The sequence below is a fragment of the Pteropus medius genome, unplaced genomic scaffold (assembly GCF_902729225.1).
Source record: "Pteropus medius unplaced genomic scaffold, Ma_sr-lr_union100, whole genome shotgun sequence".
Classification (NCBI taxonomy): domain Eukaryota; kingdom Metazoa; phylum Chordata; class Mammalia; order Chiroptera; family Pteropodidae; genus Pteropus; species Pteropus medius.
In genome coordinates, this window is record NW_024342467.1 from 20,625,764 (window position 1) to 20,648,779 (window position 23,016).

At 44.0% G+C, this 23,016-nt stretch overlaps 1 protein-coding gene and 1 pseudogene across 3 annotated transcripts in view; one reads left to right on the plus strand and one right to left on the minus strand.

The window, feature by feature from the left end:
- The window catches only part of ELMO1 (engulfment and cell motility 1), a 455,772-nt gene that overhangs the window by 184,775 nt on the left and 247,981 nt on the right, over nucleotides 1-23,016 (minus strand). For all 3 annotated transcript variants that reach the window (XM_039862767.1, XM_039862765.1, XM_039862766.1), the window contains exon 15: nucleotides 18,504-18,612. In XM_039862767.1, coding sequence (XP_039718701.1) covers nucleotides 18,504-18,612 — 109 coding nt within the window. The remainder of the gene's footprint in view (nucleotides 1-18,503; nucleotides 18,613-23,016) is intronic.
- Nucleotides 8,729-8,847, plus strand: LOC120602682 (uncharacterized; annotated as a pseudogene).

Here is a 23,016-nt window from a genome sequence, read left to right on the forward strand (position 1 = left end):
TTTAGGGACCTCGAATGGGTCAGATCTAAGCACGGTGCGAACTGGTTGGGTGGGTAGTTTGGGGACATTTTTTGTTTTGTTTTGTTTTGTTTTGTTTTAGGGCTTTTTTTTTTTTAATTAGTTTCAAGTATGCAGTACATTGGTCAGATGTTTATATAGTTAATAAAACGATCCCCCTAATTGCTTCTTCTCTCTTCTGGTTTTCCACATAGCCAACGTATTACTGCTGACTGCATTCCCTCTGCCTGTGACCATCTATCAACTATTAATTTGTATTTCTTTAACCCTTCACCCCATTCTCCCAGCCCCCCAAACCCCCATGTAGGGGGCATTTTTTTTTTTTGAGTTATATAGAAAGTATGGATAGGAAAGCAGACAAAGGCCAGGTTTTGGAGTCTTTAAAGCCTGAAGCAATAGGAGGCGTTCCACAGCCCCAGGCTTGAGTGGGAACAAAGACTATTCAAAGATTTTCTTATTAGTCCGGACCTCAAAATTGTTTCTCAGGCCCTAAATTGGGTGTGAAGGGGTCCAGAAGACATGAAGGGCATTTATCATTTAATCAGATATCTCTGCTCAGGTTTTAGATACAGGCTTTTTACATAGATGGTGGTTGATGGCTTTCCATCATTTGGAATTATTTAAAACAGAATATTTTTTTTGCAGATAAGACACGGGTGAAACACTGAAATATATCAGAAACGCAAAGGTTGTTTTAAAGCTCTAGTCATTTTTGATACAAAGAACTGACACTGTCCTTTCCTTTAAAGACGTGTCTTGTGGCTCCCTCTTATGTACACATAGGAAATGTCACATAGACAATTCTTACTTTCTAATCTAACCTTAGCCCTCCTAAGAGGAACAAGCAGGGAAATTCGAGGCTATCAGTAAGAACCAGTGGCCAGTACCGAGAGAAAAGATGTAAACAGGAGTCATGCAGGAGAAATGTCGATGATGATGGGCCTCACTTGTATGGCTGTGTGGCAAGCGACTGACTCACCCCTTAAGATGAGCTCTGATGGAATGACGCGTTTGCATCAAAAAACTTGTAATGCATGCCCTACTGAGTAAGTAGTCAAGGTGAATTGCCTTATGATGGCGCAGGAGAGGCAGGGCTTTTAAACTTCTTCAGCTGTGACCTTCAAAACAAATACGTGCTGTACTGTCTCTCAGCATGCACGCTGATGAATGGAAAACTAAGGAAACACTTGCCTTTGCTATTCGTGAAGCACTCTAAAAATTATTTTATTCCAATATTTAAAACGCTATTCAAAATTCACTAAAGCGATTTCGTTACCCCTGATGAGTCACTTTTCGTAATTACTTTGAGAGAAATCTACTTGACTGTCTCCTTTCAGACATATTTTTCTCTATTTTTTGAGATAAAATGCCTACAACTACATCTCACGAACTATTCAAAGTTAGAAACCAAATGACTCAAGGTCATGACTCAAAAAGAATATTCAAAAACGACAGCAATTATGTTATCATCTTAAGCATAAACGCAGGCAACTACATGGCGTAGGAACTGGTAAATTTTTTAAAAAGTCCAAGGATCCCTTTCTTACCATTTCATCAGCCATGACAACCAGTGTCCTAAGAGAGAAGCAAAATGGGTCAACAGCCAGAAAGGTTGTTAATTTTGGTTTCGTTAAAATTTTTTTGGTTTTAATTTGTTCCCGTATTACCTGCAAACCCAACCTGGGAGGCAGAGAAAATAAGTCAATAAGTGTTACTGGCTATGATTCCGACTTTCCTCAAAACCTGGATCAGCGAAGAGACTTGGACTCCACTGTCACAGAAAGAGTTTGTGTGACACTGGTGAGAGTCTAGCAATAGCAGGATTCACCTGCTGGATCCTGACTTCCATGTGACTACAGTGACACGTTTTGGCCTCGAGTTGCCCGACGACTCAATAGGTAGGTCCCAGCGGAGGAGAGCAGACCCTGGTGGGTCAGGTTACCAGTGCTGCCTCCATTCAGATGATGGTGACAGGCGGTACCTGCTGAGACCTTCCTGTGTGTCAGACACTGTGGCCAAGACCCATCCCACTGCCTTCTTTCATCTCACATGGCATTGCTTGTCCTGACTGAGAGTTTTATTGGCTACTAACTGTGTAAGTGACAGCCACAGAGCCAGTGGATTCAACTTTATAACAAAGCTATCGTCTATCCAGTTCTCTAAGGCACCTGCTAGCTACCTTCCATGCAGCTTCTCCAAGCTTCTCATTCGTCCTGGATTGATGGACAGACAGCCTTATACAAGAATCTGGATGGAACTGACACTAATTACGAAGCAGATGGAGCTGGAGGGAGAAAATGCGCAAAGACAGATAAGCGCATGTGTCCTGTCCGTGTAGTGTGCCGTGGAGCAAGCGAGTCGTGCCTCGGTGGGGGGAGTCGGGGGCCAAGCCTGGCCCTGTAGAAGGGAGCTGGCAGCGAGCGGGGGCTGAAGGCTGAGCGTGAGGTGGTGACAGTGAGGAATGCAGGGTGAGTGTTCCAGGGTGAGGAGCCAGTGCGTCCAAACGTCCAGCGGGGAAAGGCGGCACGTCGCGTTAGGATTTGTGGAGCGTGGGGGTGGTGAAAAGAAGTTTGCACTTGACCCTGAGAGGAAACAGGAGCCATCTCATCTTAATGGATCAGAGTAAACAGATCTGATCGAGGCCTTCGACAGAGCCCTGGCTGCAGGGTGGGACCGGGATGGGTTAGAGTGGGTGGGTGTGGAGTCCGGAACACGGTGATCTGAATTAGGGCGATGGCGGTGGAGACAGAAAAGTCAGGAGACAGAGACGTCTTCAGTGGTTGAAAGGCACAGACTTCCAGTGAGTCTGCAAGACGGTTCAAGTCCTGGGGATGTAATGTACAGCATGGTGACTCTACCTAACAATACTGAAAGCTGCTAAGAGAGTAGATCTGAAAAGTTCTCATCACACACTCAAATTTGTAACTGTGTGAGGTAATAGATATGAACTAAATGTACTCTATTTTGCAGTATATACATATATCAGCTTCCCTTTCCAAATCACTATGTTGTATACCTAAAACAAGTTCAATGTCATGTCAATCGCATCTCAATTTAAAATAAAAGGAAACCATAGGTGCTGACTTGACAGGACTCGGTCATTGACTGGCTGTGGACGCGAGGCCGTGACTGACGATGACATCGGGTTTCACAGCGGACAACTGGATGAATGGTGAGTAGCAGCGAGTTTGCAGGGGAAGCTACGACGCTTTTTATCTTTTACTTTTTCTTTACGTCAGGGGCCAAGCCTTCTGCTATAGCCCAGGGCCAGGGAGGAGATGGGATGGAGCACACGAGAAAAGAGTAATGTATCTCCTTCCTCTGGGGAGAAAGTGAAAGAAACCTACTTAGGGACCATGGATATTCATACATTTAGTCTGGTATTTTTCTCTTCTACTTTTTGCCAGAAGTAATACCTGTTCATTATTTAAAACGTTAAAAGCAGAGAGAAACATAATTAGGGCTGGCTCATCCATGGGGATTGGCAGGCACGGTTCTGAGGACCCAGGCTACTTATAGAAGCCCGTGAAAATGTTTTCATCTTCCTTGCTTTTAAAATTGGAAGAAAACCATAAATAAGATAATAATGAACATATAATAATGAATCCAGCCTGGATTATATTCATCTTTATAACGATGCAGTCAGAAAATATAAATTTTAATACCATTTTATAGAAGAAGGGGCCCACATGGCAAAAGTACCCAGAGCTCATGGAAGTCACAGGATAAATATATAACATACCTTGATGTATAAATCTCTATTATGTCTATATCTATTAGGTATGTGTCTATCTACGGGAACATCTTTCTATACATATGATCACCCCAGATCCCACAGTTTCAATTAGTTTCTTCCTGTGCTCCCAATTTTTTCCATAGTTCAGAAAACTGTGTTAATTAAACCTTTTACCTTAATCTATGAGACAGTTCAGTGGAGTGTAAACGCTTCAGCCTTTCAAAGGTAAATTTTAGAAAGAAATAAAAAGTTTAAAAATCTCAGACCATTTGACACAAAACTTTAAGAATTAATTCTCAGGAATTCATCAGATGGAATTACAAGGCTAGCTATCACAGTGCTATTTGTACTAAAAACAGTAATATCCCTAAATATTACAGTAAGAGCCTGGTCAGATTAATTATAGTTGAGCCACACAATGAAATATTAAGTAGACATTAAATCATGATATAATTTTATGTTTATTATTATAGGAAGAGAGAAATAATAGAATATTTTAAATAATATAGTTTAATCTCATTTTAATAGAATATACAGATATCGTTCTATCTTAGTGGTAAGATAATGGATGATTATTAGTTATTTTCCACATTAAAAAATTTTCAGCAATGAGCTTATGTTACTTTGGATTAAAAAAATACTAAAAGTATGTACTGTTTGATTTAGGATTCATTGGTAGACATTAAATTCTCCCACCATTTAAAAAAAATCCCACTTGACTGTAACTGCCCCCAGCTTTCACTTTATTTTTTCTGCTCCTCTATAAAGCAAAACCCCTCTAAACGGTCATCTATACAAATACCTCTGAAATTATGTATGGTCAAGGACAAGTTTGTTTTCATTTCTAATCCGTTGTCTAAAGACAGACATTCTTCAAAAATAAAATAAAAGATAATTACTAGAAAAATGATCCTGAGCTTGAATGCCATGGCCATGCCAATCTACTATAAAAGTCTCTAAAAGCCGACTTGGCACTATATCATCACAGCGATCCTGAGACCACGCTGAGCAGCCTTCACCACGCTCTCTGTGCCAATCCCTCTGCGCTCGCTTGCTGTTGGCCCACGCAGTCAGGCTCTCTTCCCCACCACCCCACAGAAACCGCTCTTGGCCAGGTCACCCCTGACTGCCGCGTTGCTAAAATCAATACTTGATTCTCGAGCCTCATGAACTCCATGATCGGCAGCATCTCCCATGGGCAATCCCTCCTCCACCTTTAACTGAACTTTCTCTGGGTTCTCGTCTTAAGTTCCTACAATTTCTCTCCTGGTTCCTCCTCTTCTCCCCAACCTTTAACTTTTGGGGTGCTCCATCCTGATGCCCCTTCAAAGTTCTCATCCAGTCTCACAGCTTTAAAGACTGTCTATACGCTGATGATACCCAGTTAAATCTCCAGCGCAGGACCACCCCCGAACTCCAGATGTGTGCATCCAGCTCCAAAACCAGCATCTTTATCTGGATGTCTAAAAGGCGTCTCAAGATTCACATATCCAAGTCAGAACTGCTGATCTTCTATGCCCTCCGTCGACCTCAGAGACAACTCCCTGCTTCTATTGGTCCACGCTGACCCCTCTTTTTATGCACTACCCCACATCCAATCTACTGAGAAACTCCGTTGGCTCTGCCTTTACAATGGTTACTAGACTTGTCGTGGTGATCACCCCGTTAGGTATATAAATGTTGAATGACTATGTTGTATACTTGAAACTAATATACTATTGCATGTTAACTATATTTTAATTTAAAAAATTAGAAATAGGAAAAAATACAGTGTTTCTTTTTCCTCCTCTGGAAGAAAGTGCATATACTATACATATCTGAAATCCAGCTACTTTTCAGTACCCAGCTGCTAATGCCCTAGGTCAAGATACCATTTTCTCTGAACCTGCTCATGGTAGTAGAGTGTATAAACGTGCTCTCTCCTGCAGTCTAAACTCAACGCGTCAGCCAAACAGTTCTTCAAACTGTAAGTCACGTCACGTCACACACACGCGCAATCCATGCCGTGATTTCTGTTTTCCCTCACGGGAAAAGCCACACTTGTCAGAATGGCCGATGAGGGCCTGTGGAGTCTCTGCGCCCTCCAGTCCATCTTGCCTCCACCGGCCTTTCCCTGGTTGTCGCTCCCTGCCACACTGGCCTCCTCGCCCTTCCATCCCGTGCTGGACGCTCTGGACTCAGGGCCTTTAACTGCTATCCCATCTTTTGGGAAAACTCTCGTCCAGGTACTTTCTCGGCCCATTTCCCTCATTTCATTCATATTTTTGGTCAACGTCATCTTCTTAGCGTGGCAAGGTCAGACATCCTTCCTTTCCTGCTTGACTTTTCTCCATGGCATTTTTAAGCATGTGAAATCCTTCTTTATTTGTTTATTGTCTGTTTTTCCCCAAGTAAAATATATGCGACTTAAGGAGAGAAATAGTATTCGGCTTCATTTCGCTGCTACAGCCCTGCTGCTAAGACATTAAATGTTTCGACTGAGCAAATGTCCATCCTGGTGCCCTTTATAAAGACAAAAATCTGTAAACAGTGCAAATATCTGTCGATAAGAGACCCATATTTTGATACAGTGGGATACTATATATATCTATAATCACAATACATATTGTGGTTACACTGTGCAACTATTAAAAGTCTGAATAAATAGCAAATGAATCAATTTACTAAAGGAAAGAAGTCTGTGATACATTAGGTGAAAAGAATCAGGTCACAAAGTAATATACGTGATATTAGCTCATTTTTATAATAAAATCAAATAGGAAATTTTGTTAAAATATATACATTAAGGTAGCCTCTAATCCAAACCTTCTTTAAGTGATCAAAACAGTCAACCCCCGGAGGCTTTACCTTTGGGTTTTCCCCTGATGACGTTAATGACATAGAAAAGCAGCAGGATTAGTTCTGACCCGGACAGGTGGGGATGGGAAAATAAGTCTGTGTGTTTCTGTAAGATTTTGTCTTATCTTATGGGCTCCAGTAAAAAGCAATTTCTCAACCTATTAAATAGCCAATAAAAGCCCAAGAGCCATTAGTGCTGGGCTTCTCGGGGCAGAGACAGGTGTGACCTGCAGAAATGTTTGGCGGCATTCGTATTCAGCTGGTTTCTTCCTTCAAGTTTCAGGATGATTTCAACAGCCTTGTTTCTAACTAAAGGTGGGTCAGGTGGCTGCTTCTGTCCCCGGCAGGCCCGCCGCACTGCGGAGGGCAAAGTCAGCCAGCCTGGCCGGGAGGCCACAGGGGTAGGAGAAGATGGGATGAAACTCACGAAGCCGGGAAGAACGGAGTGAGAGGGACTTTTCTTTTTTCCGTTTCCTTGCTCTGTTCTGGCAAAATTAAGGTTTCATAATTCTCAAAGGACTCTTTGCTGGCAATTAAGTTGATGTTTCAAAGAACACGAAAAATCATAGTGAGAAAAGCACATTGAACTATATTTAATATTCAAAAGAGAAAAGTAGTCGTATTATCTGCATAGGAGAAAACTAGTCCCTCAGTCTGTCCTGCCAGGTCGCCTAAGCGTTAGAAGCACCTCCCAACGAGGTCGCCAGGCACCTCACAGTTCTCCTGCCCAGAATCCAGTCCTAGTCTAGGTTTTACACTTGTTGCTCAAGAACTTATGATGGCAAAATCCTTCGTAATCAAGTTAGTGGTCAGAAGCCCCATACTGGGTACAGCAGCTTTGAGGCGGGCGGTCATGGGAAATGACAGTGTTTTACAGCAAAAGAGCTGAGGACCACACGGGACAAGGGGCTTGTCTAGAGCTGCTCGGTGGTGGACATCGGACCATAATCCAGGTCTTCTGATGTCCAATCTAGAGCTCTTAGCACTCCATCATCACACCCACTTAACCGTGCTCTACACTACCATGGCGGAGGCCGTGGGGTTCAACAGAGACTCCCAAACGTAGTGGGGGGTTTGGGTGGGCAGCCGGTCTGCTTAGGAATGACCTGGAGGGTTTCTCGAATGTGCTGATTTCTGGATTCCAATGCAGGGACTTATGTGTCACAGAACTCCCCCAAGTCAATCTGACGCACAGCCATGCTCAGGAATCAGTGGCCCGGGTGACACAAGACAGAAGAGCACAGAAACGGGCAGATTTCTGTTTTACAAAATGCAAGTCCTTCTCCTTACTCGCGCTATGAAAAGACAACATAGAAATATGCAATTACAAACCTCAAAATAGCTTCTCTGCGGGGGGGGGCGGGTGGAGAGAAGTGATTCACACTTCTAAAGATGCTTAGGCCACAGATGCAATCTGTTCTTCTGGCCAAAACCCTTGGAAAGCCGAGTTAAGGGAAGCCACAGCGGGCTTATTTGCTGAGATCCAGCACTGTGTCCCACTCCCTAGAGGCAGGGAATGACCACACTCCAGAGACACGCGGGCGGCTGGCACTGACCTGCAAGGGGCTCACGGCTTGACTTCCTAGCTTACGGCAGCCATCCCAGGGGACCTGGCTCCTTTTTAGGCCCTAGTGGCTGGGCTCACCTGCCTAGGCAGGAGGCATCTTCAGAGGAGCGGTTTACTGACCTCTATGTGTCCCCACCGGAGCCCATGCTCTGAACTGGTTAAAGTTAGCCTATCTGTAGTAGCCAGGGGTTAGGTAGGAAAGAAGAAACAAGCTGGGAGCTGTCTGGAGGCAGTTGGGAAAATAATAAATTAGGAAGTCACACAGCTGTGTGTTTTCTGAAACACAAGACTGAAAACAGATAATTTTTTCCTCTTTGGTGAACATACGGTAGTATGTTATTTTCTAGTTCAAATTTGGACGCAGTAGGCCTTCTCACCAAGTCGCCCTGAGGAGGAAGAGGAGGGGGAGGGCCGAGAGGCTCCCAACGTTGCTCCCGCTTCGCGTCTCATCCAGCAGCACCTGAGCCTCCCTCCCTGCAGCTCTCCGAGGAAGCCGCTCGCTAGGCCGGGCGCCCAGTACCTTTTGCTCGCTCTCCCTCAGAGCTGGAAATTCAAAATCACTTCTATTTGTCTATGGCCATGCCACGCTGAACAAGCCCGATCCCGTCTGATCTCGGAAGCTAAGCAGGGTTGGGCCTGGTTAGTACTTAGATGGGAGACCACCTAGGAAAACCGGGTACTGCAGGCATAAAAAATAAAAAAAATAAGGGATCGTAAGCTGACGAGGTCCTTGCAATCTGTGAGGTCAATCAAGGGTTGCCTTGCCACCTCCCCCTCCCCAAAATAAAATCAAATCACCTTTATTTATTTATTTTGATTTTTTTCCTTCAAACTATATTTAAAATTTTTTCTGCTATAAAAAGTTTATTTTTCATACTTTTATAACAATGCATGTGCAAGCGTGTGCATGTGTATGTGTGTACAGTAAACGAGAATGATAAACCCGGTGTGGCAGAATGTTCACAGATGGAACTCGAGGAACGGCGTGTATGTATATTCCTCGTTAAAGAAATGTTTCCGAAAAAGTAACATTTTTATTTCCATTCATTTTTCATCGCTCTTCTTTATCTTTTCTTCCATACCGATGTTCACGTCCTTACTCTTCCAATGAACTTGACGATCAGCCATGAGCTTCCTTCCTAGCTCTCGCCGGTGTTTTGAAAAGAGATACGAGCTGCACACTGATTTGGAGAGCTGACGTCTCTATCACAGTATTCACGTTTTCCTACCACGTAGAACACTTGCTTATTTATTTAAAACTTGTACTGTATATTGTAGCAAAGTCTTATCTTTTTCTTCCAGTAGGTCCAAGATGTTTTCTATTAGGATTATTCTGAACAGTTTATATTTTTATTGCCATTGCTAAAAAATTTCTTTTCATCCATTTTATAATTACCTAATTATCACTGACATATGAAAACACTATTAAATTTTATTTCCCCACTATGTAACTGCTCTTCTAAATTACATTAATTCTAACGGCTTTTCCTTTGCTTCTTCAGAGATTTCTAGATACATAGGTTTCGTTGTCTATAATTCAAGATATGTTGTTTCTATCGATGAACTATACCTCTATTTGTGTGTGTTATCCAGATCGAGGAGGAATGATAATGATGAATATGGGCATCCAATAGCATCCTACTTTAGTTCTAGTTTTTAACAGGGAAGCTGTTTGGTCATCGCCACTTTAAATACAATGTTGGCTGGTTGCTTTACAGAAGCTTTTTTCTTTTTTTTAAATAATATGATGCTAAGAATGTGTCCTATTCCATGATCTTTAACAAATGATATTAAATGTTATCAAATACAATTTTAGCTTTAGTTGAAATCGGCATTGGAGTTTTCGCATCGCGTTTACTCATGTGAGAAGTGCGCCGACTTCTTTTCTATCCCCAAGCTCCTCGGCTTCCCTGGGAAGCAGATTTTGAGCTGGACTGAAGGTCCATCAGCAGTCCACACAAAGGCCTTTCCTGACACGTGCTTTGCAAACATCCATGATTCATTTATTTTATTTTATTTTTTATTTGCCCTTTTCTAGTTTTTAAAAAAAATCTCGAATTATCTTTATGCTTTTCTACAAACCACTTTGACTTTGAAGGGAAATGGGCCACAAATGAAAGAAGAAAAGTACTAAAAAACAGTAGAAAGTATAACAACACAGGCGCAGATCAAGTGTTCCTCCACAGGAGGGTGCGATGCCCTCGCATGGCAGGGGGTTCAGAGGAGGGACCAAGACAGTCACCCATACCTGATGTTTGAGATGAACCTGAAGGGCTACGGGCAGGAGAACACAGAGGGTGCCTGTGTTCTGTCGACGGGTCTGGGTCGCTCTTCATTAAGAAGCAAACCTCCCAGGCTCCCCTCTCAATCTATAACCTAACATAACCTAAGAGACGCCAAGAACAGACGCTATGGATCACCTCGGAAATAATGTAAAGAGGAGCAAGTCCCTAAAAAATCTATGATACATATAACTTATTTTCATCTACTTATAATTGAGATGTGCTTCATAAGGTCTCCTTTCAACTGCCAAGTTTAATTTCTCTCATAATCACTTTCTACAGAGATAAGCATGACATGGTGATTTTAGAGGTACCTACAAGTACCACCTTCTGAAACACAGATAAACCAGTGCAGAATCTCAAAAGTATTAATAAACAGTAGAAAGTATGACAACACAGGCATAGACAAAGTGTTTTCTTTAAGACAGCCACTAGGTGTACAGAAAGAGTAGGCTTTGCTACGGATGCATCTCGGAGTCTCTAAGTCTATGTATATTCAGGTTAGCATCTCCTTCGCAAATAAGCATTTTATAGTTAATGAAACACTTTAATCTACTTTTCCTCAACCAAGAATGATGATGATGATGATGATGATGACAGTGATAATGGTGATGGTGATGATGATGACAGTGATGATAATGAGATGGTGATGATGATGATGGTGATGATGATGATGGCGATGATGATGGCGATGATGGTGATGGTGATGATGAGGATGATGGTGATGATGATGATGGTGATGATAAATGATGGTGATGATGATGATGGTGATGATGATGACAGTGATGATAATGGTGATGGTGATGATATTCCCATATTACAAATGGGACAATAAGGAACAAGATGGCTAACCATCTTGACGAAAGCTGTTACATCCACTATGCCTGTTACCCAGGGTTTCTGTTTCCGAATGTAAGAATCTTATGCAAAGTCCTCCTGACTTGTGATAAAACTATTATAAATCCTGGTATCAGTTTCATAATTATTCTAAGTAACCACTACAGAATAAATTGTATGCTCTCTCTTATGACAGTTTTAATTTGGGCCAAAAGTGGATGTAACTTTCTAAAGCCAGGTTAAGGCCTTGAACATTTACTTTAATTTGTTTTGATTCTGTTATTATTGTTGTTTACTTTAAATTTAAGGTTGAAATAGAAACAGAATATGAACATTCAAGACAAAGTCAAGACCCAAGAGGCTTCAACTTTCCCTGAAGTGTGGATACGAGCTAGTATTTGGAGGAAAAAAAAAACCCTTAAGAGGTTTAATGTTAAAAGTGAATTTTCTTGAGTTTTCTTTAGCCAGAAAGTTCTAAGAATGAAAGTGATGGATGGGACTTCTCAAAGTATGACAACGCCAGTGTCCCAGAGCAAAGTGTCTGTTCTAATTGCTGCCACACACCAAAGAGTCCGGTCGGATTGCTCCTCTGTGTTATTTTTACTTATTAAAGCAGAGGTGTCTGGGTGATGAATTACACAAGGTGCTCCACTCAGCGCCACCGATGAGTTATAATAAATATTGCTACTGAAAGACGAAGTAAGGAAATGCCACACATTTTTGTAGAGTGTGATGTAGATTTCATTCTTGTTGTTTTAAACAGAGAAGTAATTATTGAATTTTAACCTAATTATATATGGCCAAACAGGTGAAGATGGTAAAATTGTTTCTGAGGAATATGAAGCCATGAACTACAAATGTATGTTCATTCTGCCCTTCAAAATACACCTGAGAATAACCTACACAAAAAAAAGTCTAATTGAGGAAATGGAAATATCCATCTTCTAAAAGAAAAGCAAGGTTGTGGAGCCTTAGCATCTTAGTGATGAAAAATGAAATACATTATAATAAAACTTCGATTTCCATTTTTCTGCAACCTTTGGTATTGCTCCATTAAAAAAAAAAATACTACTGCATTTCGCCAATTCCCAATAAAGGCAAAATGACGGAGGGCTATAATCTGACTTCGATTTGTTATAGTTTTCTACTGCAGTAAGAAAAATGCAGAAAAGACTTTTTAAAGTAAAGGGAATGAATTAAGGGGTTTCCAGTAGCTATTTTCCCTATCTTAATAAACTCCCATTTTCTTTGGCTATCTATGGCCGTCCTGTGGCCGTCTGCTCAGGGAAGGCTGATTTCACATCTAGTCTCAGGTGTGGCTAATGGCAGGTCGTACCTTCAAAAGATTCCACAACCTCCGCAGTGACTGGGCTGGGCACAGGCACAGGTGACAGCGTTAGCCCACGAGGCACCAGAGGAAGTGTGCTAACTGGCTTTTGGAAACATTCTGACTCACTGGCAGAGACAGCCTCTTGTCCCTCTGGGCCACGGAACAGTGGCTGCCATTCTGCTACCAGCCCAAGGACATACTGGGTATACCAAGGATGGCAGAGCCGAAAGACAGGAAGAACTCGGGTCCCTGATGACATCGCTAAGCAGTTAACCAACTCCAGGACTTGCTCAACTCTGAAATTATGACGTTCAATAACTGTTCTTCCATTGGCCATTCGGGGTTGGGATTTCTACAACCTGCAGCTGAAAGCCCCTGACTGGTGCATTATCTGGGCCAGGGCTTGAGTGAGGCAAGCTTTTCCCTGGCCTTGGCCCTGGATGTCACTGGGCTCACAAATTCTTATCCCATCCAGGAAACGCTGGCACCCACTGTGGTGACGTCCGAACTCCCTGGCGCTGCAAACCCTTACAGCCCGATGCCAGCCTCTTTCGCCAGCAATTCCTCCATTCGCTTGTTTCCTCGAGCCTTCTCCTCCAGCCGCACGGAAGCGGAATTATTCTTTAAACCTCCTGGTCTTTTCAACGATCGTTCTCACTGCCTGGAATTTCCAACCACCGTCGCCTACCACATACACGCCTCTACCATTCTTTGCCCGTGTGATTCCACAAACTTAAGATGTGTCACATCTTCCAAGATTCTCCCTTCCTCAGCCTGCCCAGCTCCTCGTGAAGGACAGCTTCCTAATGACGTTAATATAACTTAAACGCAGTATTACAAATGGCAGATGATTTATGATTATTCACGTGAAGGACTCTCCAGTTAGCATGTGAACTGCTTGAGGACAGAGGGTGTGGCCCGTGTCATCAGTGATTAGATCGTGACTACAGAGAAGGAACCCTGTGGTTATCGAATAAATGGATGAACAAGAGACGTAATAAAACATCCCAGCTCTGCCTAATGCTGCAATGTAAGTGGGTTAGTGATGCTATCCAAAAGATAAGTAAGTAACCTATTTGTATCAGAAACCAAGTATTCCTTGCACCCCTCAGCGACTTATTGCTTTGAGGACAGCATGACAATAACAGAAACAAGTTACAATTTTAGCCCCTGTTAGGATCTTCATAAGGACTTCACATCTATAACGAGGATCTATGGGTTTACCTGGGCTACGCTTCTCTTATTCCGTGAGGGTACCACACCCCACTTTCTCTCACCCTCACCTCCCCCCAAACGTACTTCGTCTTTTGAAGGCTTGCTCTTCCCTCTACCTCATCTCGTTCCAAGTATAAAACCTGTGCCATTAGGATCTGTGACCATATCCAGGTCCATAATTGTTCTTACTGATTTTTAAAATTGAAACCAAAGGAAAACAAGTGCCTGGCTCTCAAGAGACCCTCATGGATAAAGCAGATTAAAAAGAATGATTGCAGTTGAAATATAGAGAGTGAAGGAACAAGGGACATTGTTCCAGGTCCTGGTTCTAACTGTCACTTAAGCCAGAGCACTCTCCTTCCTGAGAACTGAGAAGAAGCATGCCCAACGCATCCAATTAGTAGCTGAGCGGTGATTTAAAGACGGATCATTCAGATGCCAAAATGCAACCACTGGACTTGCCTGCCTCTTTCTGTACTGTTCTTTGGGCATCCTGGACAGCAATCTGAGCCAGTGACCCTAGACAAGATGCAGGCAGTGTAAGTCTTCTCTTCATTAATAAACATAGATGCTATTGATCTCAATTAAGTCCTGGGGGTGTCATAGGCTTCAGCTAAGTGACCTTGATAAAAGTGGTCTGAGAACATAAATAGACATTGTTTTTCTTACCATACTATTAAACATTGGCCTCTTCCAATGTCAATGACTAAGAAGCAGAAAATAGGGCTATTTAAAAGATAATCTAAAAACAAACAAACAAAAAAAACATGTGCCTAAATATTTGGTATCAGTCATTTAATTGAACATTAATATATTTCTTTTCAATAGCAAAATATAATAGGTAATTCTGAAGTGTGTTTCCTCAAAAGACTTCAAGTTAAATCGAAAGACGAAGCATTTCTAGAAAATTAAATTGTCCTACTTTTGCATATATCCTTTTTTCCAATCAGTTAGATTTTTCGTTAGGTACATCTGTGGTTTTAGCTCTTGCTTATAGATCTAATGTGGCCGTATTCTTCCAGGTCAATTACTAACACAAATCTGAGAAGAACTGTGAATTTAAGAATAGAGAAAAGCAGACACATACAGTCCAAAAGATGACGGATTTGCTTGTAAAACTAATTTTCTCAGGAGAAAAATAGACATCTCCTTCACCGTAAGGACACACTCAGATTTGTTTTTCATATTAGCAACTTATTTAATATGGCAATAGGCAAGAGGCAATCCATTAAAAAGCAATTTTCCTCTTACCTCAGGGTATTTCATCATCTGATGGCTAGCTCTCAGTCAGAATGTAGCAATCCTTTAATATTTTATGAGCGGAAAACAACTTATTTGGGCATATTGACTTCAGAAACGTGAGGATCTTTTGTCAGCCATGCAAAATGTCCAGAATGGCTTTTGCGATGGATGCTGAGCCATGGATCAACTTGAAAACTTAAACTATCAAAATACTGGAAGAATCAGGCTTTAGAACAGATCATGGGAATATACACATGTGTACGTAAAATGACTTATAACTAACAGGAGAAAGTATCAGTCCCAACTCGTTCTTATGCTCTCTGCAGTGGAAGTTTCTTGGGGACGGGGACCTTATCTGGTTCACCTCTGTACCTGCAGTGTCCAGCGGAGTCCCTGCATATTGTAGTAATCAACAGAATTTTACGGAACAAATGAGTACATGCATTTGTCATCTTAGTCGAAGGGAACTTGCCATGAGTATGTAAGGCCACAGCCGTCTGGGCTCAGCCTTGCTGCGGGGACTGGAACCGACCAGCTACTGAGCAAGGAGTGGCAGAGCGTTGGGAGCCATCCATCCTGCAGAAGGTAGAGCATGGGATAATCTACAGTGCGAGAATGGCATCTGGGGTACCCCCAGGGATCCCCAAGGTATTTGCCTTCATCCCCACTCTGTTATCTCAGCCTGTAGGACCTGGCTTGACCACTATGTCCTCAAAAGTCTGGGAGGGCTGCTCTCCACCAGCCAGCAGTCAGCCCCTATTCTGTACGCACACCGCCCCCCCACCCTAACTCCCAAAGCACAGAGCTAACTGTTACTTGAGTGACACTGTCTGCTCTGACTCTGTCACCGCGGCCCCCCTCTGCCCACCGGACGGGGCCCAGTTGCTCCACATTTACCCTGCCTTCATGCTGCCATCTTTTCCAAGTTAGTCCCCTTGGGTTGAATATTATCTGTCCCCAGGGGACACCTCTCACCCTTAGGACTGCAACTTCAGCCACCGAGGTTACCTGCGATTGAGCCAACATGAGCACAACCTCCATCCCGCACTGCTTAAGGATGGGGATGCATTCTGAGAAACGTGTCATTAGGCAGTTTTTGTTGTGAGGACATCACGGAGTGTATCTACACAAGCCTAGGTGGTACATAGCGCACTACACACCTCGGCTCTATGGGATAGCCTAATGCTCTGAGGCCATAAGCCTGTGTAGCATCTTACTGCAGATAATGACACAAGATTAAATCAAGCAGAAGAGAAAACGATGCCATCGAGAGACGTGGTAAATGTGGGATGTGTGAGGCTGCTGCTGGCTTAACACAACACGGTGTACAGTACAGTAAGTACGTGAACCAGTAACATTTGTTTATTATCATATACTGTACATGATTGCATGAGCTATACTTTTATGTGACTGGCAGCCCAGTAAGCTTGTTTGTCCCAGCGTCGCCACAAACACCTGTGTGATGAGTTGCGCTATGACGTTATGATGGCCACTTCACTGGGCCGCAGGGCTTTTTGCTCCATTATAATCTTATGAGACCACCATCATAATACGGTTGCTGATGACCAAAACATCGTTATGCAGTGCATGATGACACTTGAATTATCATCCCAAATATTACCAATCTACTTCTGAGAAAAGGTGGGAACGTAAGAGCACAGTGAGGTTTGTGCTTACGTTACCTAAGGACACAAAGGTGGCAAGGGACAGAAACAGAACCCCGCTCCCCTTCTCCCCCAACGGTCTCCTTGTCCTCCACCATCTCTCTGTCCTGTGTTAACTTTTGGCATGACAGACACATGTCGGTTGGGCAGAGAAGAGTAGAAAGCTGGGTATGACAGTCAAAGCACAGACAAGGGTACCTTCTGCTGCCGTGGAGATGAGAGCCGATGGCCCCCGGGGAAGGCGGAAGTGGGGGAGGGGCAAGGAAAGGGCAACATGGGGAAACAGCCTGTCCACAAGGAGCGCCAGCCAAGTAACGCATGACGGTGCCCCCGTGTCTGAAAATCCTAGATGGTTTGCAGTAATTTTAGCAAGTGATTTTCTACAGTTTCCCCCATAAAATTGAGATTAACGTGAAACAGTCAGAGTTATCAGACTGAAGATTCAGCAGGATTTGCTTGATTCGGGACCTTGATACTTCAGCCGAATACACGGGGAGCTACATGCAGTGCATGTGAATCTCAGCAAATTGGTCGAAAGAGAACTCACCTCAGGGACCCAGGTAAACTGAAATGACCACATGGGCGATCAGTGGACCTGAGGATATCGACACAGAAACCTCCCAGGTCAGGCTGTAACTCTACTCGGGCAAAAGTGCCAGAGTTTGGGCTCGTGAGTAATGCACTTCCACGACAGTTCCCGTCACCGTCAGCTCCCACCCCCCACCCACACCCACTGGAGCATGGTGACATCTGCTGTGCTTGTCAAACAGGCGTGACTTCTTAGTTTTTTCCTCACTAAGTTCTAAAATTTCTAGTTGACTTGAGCGGTACCACGGTCAGTTCTACTCTGTAAATAACGCATAACCGGCTTTCCAATTTAATCGTCAGATTTCTTCCCATGAATCGTTTCAGATTTTTTTTTTTAAGCTCTCAAGCAGGTGAGCGAATATGTATGCTTCCACAATGATGCCAAACACCCAACATTTCTGCAGTACAGCCTTTCCTGGTGCTCATTCGTTAAGCCTGCTAGGAAAGATGTATGCATGTGTCAGCTACTGGAGCACGGACACCACAGAGAATGGAAGGCAGCTGCCTTAAGGAGCCTCTTCGTTGACGATGGTTGAGGGTCAAGTTCAATCAGATCCACTCTAACAGGCTAAAGCCACATTATGCCAGTGAGTGAAAGGCAAAAAAATCATTGCGCTCTCTTTGTCTGGGTGTCTTCTCCTCCGTTTTGTAATATAAGTAAGAAAAAGAGCAGTAAGCATATCTCGGACCCTATTTTTCATGATCAGCTACCCATTTGCTTCGATAATTCCTTCCTTCTTAGAGAAAGCATTTTAAACAAGTGAGACACTGGGAGCAAGAGATTTCATTAAGGTATTGAATTTTTCCTTTGTAGAGAAAAATTGTTTAAAAAGAAAGAAAATGATCTATTGGTAGGTTAAAAGCTAGAATTATAGGGAAGAGAAGTCATAGATCTTTTTCCTAACAGTATTAAACGCCAGTCTGTTTTAATGTATACTTATTTTTATGATATTTGGAACTCAGTCACAGTACCTGCAAAATTTTCCATTCGTGTAGATTTTAACAATGTTTACTCCCAGAGGAGACACGCAGAAATACACTCAGAGGAAACCAAAGAGTGTTGGTCCACGTGATGCCTGTGTATAGCTGTCAGCACCTTGGGACTGCTCTGAGGGGGTCAAGGCACAACCCTAAAAGCCAGTCTCTCTGCCCAGCTTCATGCCCACAGGGGGACAAATGTACTTACGCAGCTCGCCCACTTTCAGGATGTCACACAGCATCTTGGTCAGCTCTATGCTGCTGCGGCCAAAGGGACATTCGTGCTTATCTTCCCGGCTACTGTTCTCAAGCACAATCTGTACGGAGGAAAGGGACATGAGTTTGTGCAAATGCCAGAGACGCTGGCCTTCCTGTGAGGGAGAAACAAACGCTCTCCAGATCGCAGTGCAGGTGAGTGAATAGGTATGCTCACTCACCGCACCGCGGGCCCCGGGCCCAGACAAAATCGTACCCTAAGCATATTCTTGGTATGTTGAACCTAAAACGCATACGCTTTCCGTATATCCTACAGCGTTTTTAGACCCTGTAAGAGGACACTGTGCTCGTTGATGTCTACTCGCACAGGGATGCCTGTGGATAGAGTTGTTCACAATAGTACAAGAAAGAAGTTTTTACTTCAGTGACAAAAATCTCTCTCCTGCCCCCTCGGTCGTATCTTCTGTTTCCTGGAGCAGCAACTCTCCTGAGACTTCAACTCCCGCATTTGAACCACGTATTTCCCACAGGAGTTTCCATGTGTTTACAGGGTGTCGCCCCTGGCCTTAGTTGACTGAACCACACTTAAGGGACATGTGACACAAACTGGGCCGACCACGGTCCTTCCCTGAGACTTACAGGGAAAGGGGAAAATTGGCCCAACTATGCTGACAGCAACCAAGGGTTGCGAGTGTAGGAGCTACCCCAATGCGAGCCTGCAATTAAAAAATAAATAAAAGGAGGAAAGAAAGGAGCCAAGTGCAGGAGGAAACAGCAAGGAGAGGCAGTGGGAGCCTTGGGAGCACCGGGCGGCTGGGCCCACTCGTTCCTGCAGCAAAGCAACTTCCCCGTCCTTCCTCCGAAAACCCACTGGTCACCTAACAAATCCCGCTCTTTCCTTAGGGCAGTTTGAGCTATTCCGACCGCAAGTAAGAGAGCCGATCTACCCATGGATTCAACAAAAGTAAAACAGCAAAATTCTGTCTTCGTTACTAAACTTCAAATTCATATGCTGACCGAAGGACTAACCAGCTTATCCATCTCTGATGCCACTTCTGACATCGCCCGCGCATGGTCTTGTAACTAGCTCCTCAAGGCCCACACTGCCCGGAGGAGGTGCCGGCCAGCAGCCCCTACAGTGATGCAGTGTGCCAGCTTCTAAGGTTTCTCCCCATAGGCTGTGGGCGCGTACGTGGCAGGAAGGGTGTCCTACTCATTCAGCGACGACAGTAACTGTGCACCTATTATCAACCAGGAAGTCACCATCCCGTGGTGATCACGACAGAGCAGGGCTCTGACTTCACGGAGCATTCATCCCCACGGAGGAAGACAGATAAGAGACGTGATCATATTTGTCACAAATGCTATGAGAAAAAAATTTAGTGGCCGAGGTGGCAAACAGTAATGGAGAAGGCCTGGGGCGGAGGGTTTAGCCACCAGGTGACAGCTGAGAATCAAAGGTTGGGAACGAGCTTGCTGTGCCAAGGTCTGGGAGAGAGAGCATTCCAAGCGGAGGGGTCACGGACAGAGGCCCTGAGCTGAGGCGGGTGCATTTCGGGCAGGCCAGCACTCTGCCTGGTGAACGGCGGGGAGGGGTCTGGAGCCGCACGGGGCCATGTCTTGGGTTGAGGAGACTGAGAGGCCTTAGAGGTGGGACAGGGCCACTGCCCCATGGCTGTGGGGGTGTCGATCTAAAACTCTGAGGGGCTAACCCCGAGGTTTAGACGGGCAAGTGACGTGACTTGATTTATTTTGAAAAAGATCTATGTGTGAGGAGAGTGGACAGTTGGGAGTAAGAGAGAAAGCACGGCCCTTCCAGAGGGCCCAGGCAGTGGCCGGGGCAGTGTCCATGACAGGAGCGGGGGCAGCTCAGCCGGGGCCTGTGCAGTCACTCAGCACAAATAAGTGATCAAAAAAGGCAAAGAGACGCAGGAAGGCACGATGAGGACAAGGACGGGAAGGCTTTCGGGAAAGAGGGATAAAAGGAAGACTCTTTGGAAGGAGAGAAGAAAAAGAGAAGAAGGAAATGGGCCATTTTATTGGTGCAGACCGGGCTCCGAGGAGCGGAGTGATGGGAGGGATCTCGACACTGGGCGAATGGTTTAAAGCCACAGGAGTGAGATTTTAAGAAACACGTGCTCCGATTATTTTCCGCACAAACACTGTAACAACAACACGTGCACGCACGCAACTATTGTACCCACTGACAGTCCCCCAATAAGCAATCAATCTCCAATTGGAGATGGTCCTTCCAGCGTTGTGTTTATACGCAGCTGCAATCACACCACAAATGGTTTGCACCGTCGATCTCCTTGGCCACCGGAAGCATCGTGGGCGGCCTCCGCAGCCTTCATCATGATCACTTCGTCCACCTCATGATTGTCCAAGAAGTTGGTGAACCATCCCATCTCGAGGGCCTTTTCAAGTCTGCAGCGTATGCTCCCAGACATCACTACGCACTGATCGGCATCATGCCCTCACCGTGCTCCGGATTCACGGTAACAACTCTTCCTTGCAATCTCTCTAGGAAACACATGTACTGGTTTGTTGGTTTGTTTTTTTTTTTTCTCTGAAAAAGCTGCACAGAAACTCCATCTAAATCTCTTCTCCTGCCAAGCAGGGAACAGCCATTGCAGGGGGCCTTGAAAGTCCCAGTCCCTCTTCGAGGTCTCTTCGGGACAATCTGCCTGAGCATAAAGTCTCATTTGACTGAGCCGGAGTCACCCTCTTCCTTTCAGGAGAATCCTTGCTGGGTCTAAGCAGGAATTCCAGCTCAGGAGGGGAGGGCAACTAAAAGCTCATCCTTCAATGAATCTTCATTTCTCTTTTAAAAATCGTGTCTCTGAGACAGCCATTCATCTCAAGGAGAAAATCTGAATCTCCCAACAATAGGGAAAAGAATGGAAAAAACAGAACGAGAAGACGACAGAACATGAAGACGGAAGACAGGCCACATCTCGCCAGCTCCCAGCTCCCAGCGAGGACATTCCGCTGCATTTCACATTAACGTTCTATTAACATTTCATGAGCACATCGATATTTAATGAGGATGTGATCTGCATATATTGTAGGTAGAATTACTGCAGCCAATAAATGTTCCGGAAACATTTCCAAGGCACAGTTTATTAGCAGGCACTAAATTAAGGAGTAATTTAAGTAATCAATATGTAAATCAGCTTGGAGAAGCTCTACTCTTTAATCTTTAATGTATCATCCACCTTATTATATTTATCCACCTACAGAAAAATAAACCCTCCTTCTTGACTGATTTCTTCAGACATGGCAGACGCAAATCTCTAAAGTTACCTGTGCGGGTTTTCAGGTCAACATTCTTACAGAAATATTATAGAAAAGACTGTGATGATGAATGTTTCTAGTTAGATATTACTATAATGAGAAATAATTCTTAAACTGGATGGTGGCTTTTTAAAAATTTAGCACACCGATGTATCTACATTCAATTCCGACATTCTGGTATTAACCATGTTTACCTAAGACATTTTGAAAAGCTTCATTTATTCATATCAAGTCATATTTTTCACCCTGATTTTTCCCTCACTGTTCATTTTTAAGAGCAAACATACTGAAGCAGATACCATGATGGATAAAGAACTACGACCTGCTGTCATCACTCGTCTCAGAATATGTCAGACACCAAAAGACGTTGTAACAGTCTGCATGTCTTATAAAATAAAACACAGGGCATTCGTGCACTATTAAGTACAACACATTTTACAGAACACTTTATAGTTCATAGAGTATATTTACATATATTCTATTAACTGATCCTCAACAAGTCGGTAAGATCGATGAGGCAGGTATTGTTATTATTCTCTTTGATGCTGAAACGAGATAAAGAGGTGACTATTCAGATCATATATGGCTGGCCTAAGTTGGTCCTGGAATTCAGATTTTAAGGTCCCCAATTCCAAATCTCTTCTTGACCTGCTTTAGTTTACAGACGGCCTTCGCATACTTATTGCCATAAAACTCAACGGATTTCATGTCTAAAGAGGCTAAGAGAACTCTGGTTAACGTCCTCTACCTCACTGACGTGGCTCTATAAATCCCAGCCCCTCCTGGACGAAGGCATAAGATTCTCTCTTACGTCATTTATCCTTGAAGACGAGTAACGAGCTGTCAGGACAAGTGACCAAAGCAGCTGTGGAGTGTCCCCACAGGCTTTATTTCCATAAATTTTGAGTCCCCCTCGGAAGGCCTGGTGTTCCGTCACCTTCTTCTCCAGCGATGCAGATCACGAACCTTTTGGGTTTGGGCATGACCATTAAATGCTGAGCCCAGAGCTCACCACACTCCACTGCTGCCCTTCGCTTGACTCCCGGGACCACCCTCGGCCTCAGCATCGCGTTGCTCACTTATATTCAGCTGGTTGTTCCTGACACACTTTCCTCCCCTTTCTCCCACATCCGGGCAAGTGCAACCCTTTCCGCTTTCCCTGGAGCCAGCCCTGGAGCCTCGAGGGCCTTTTCCATCACCTCTCATCT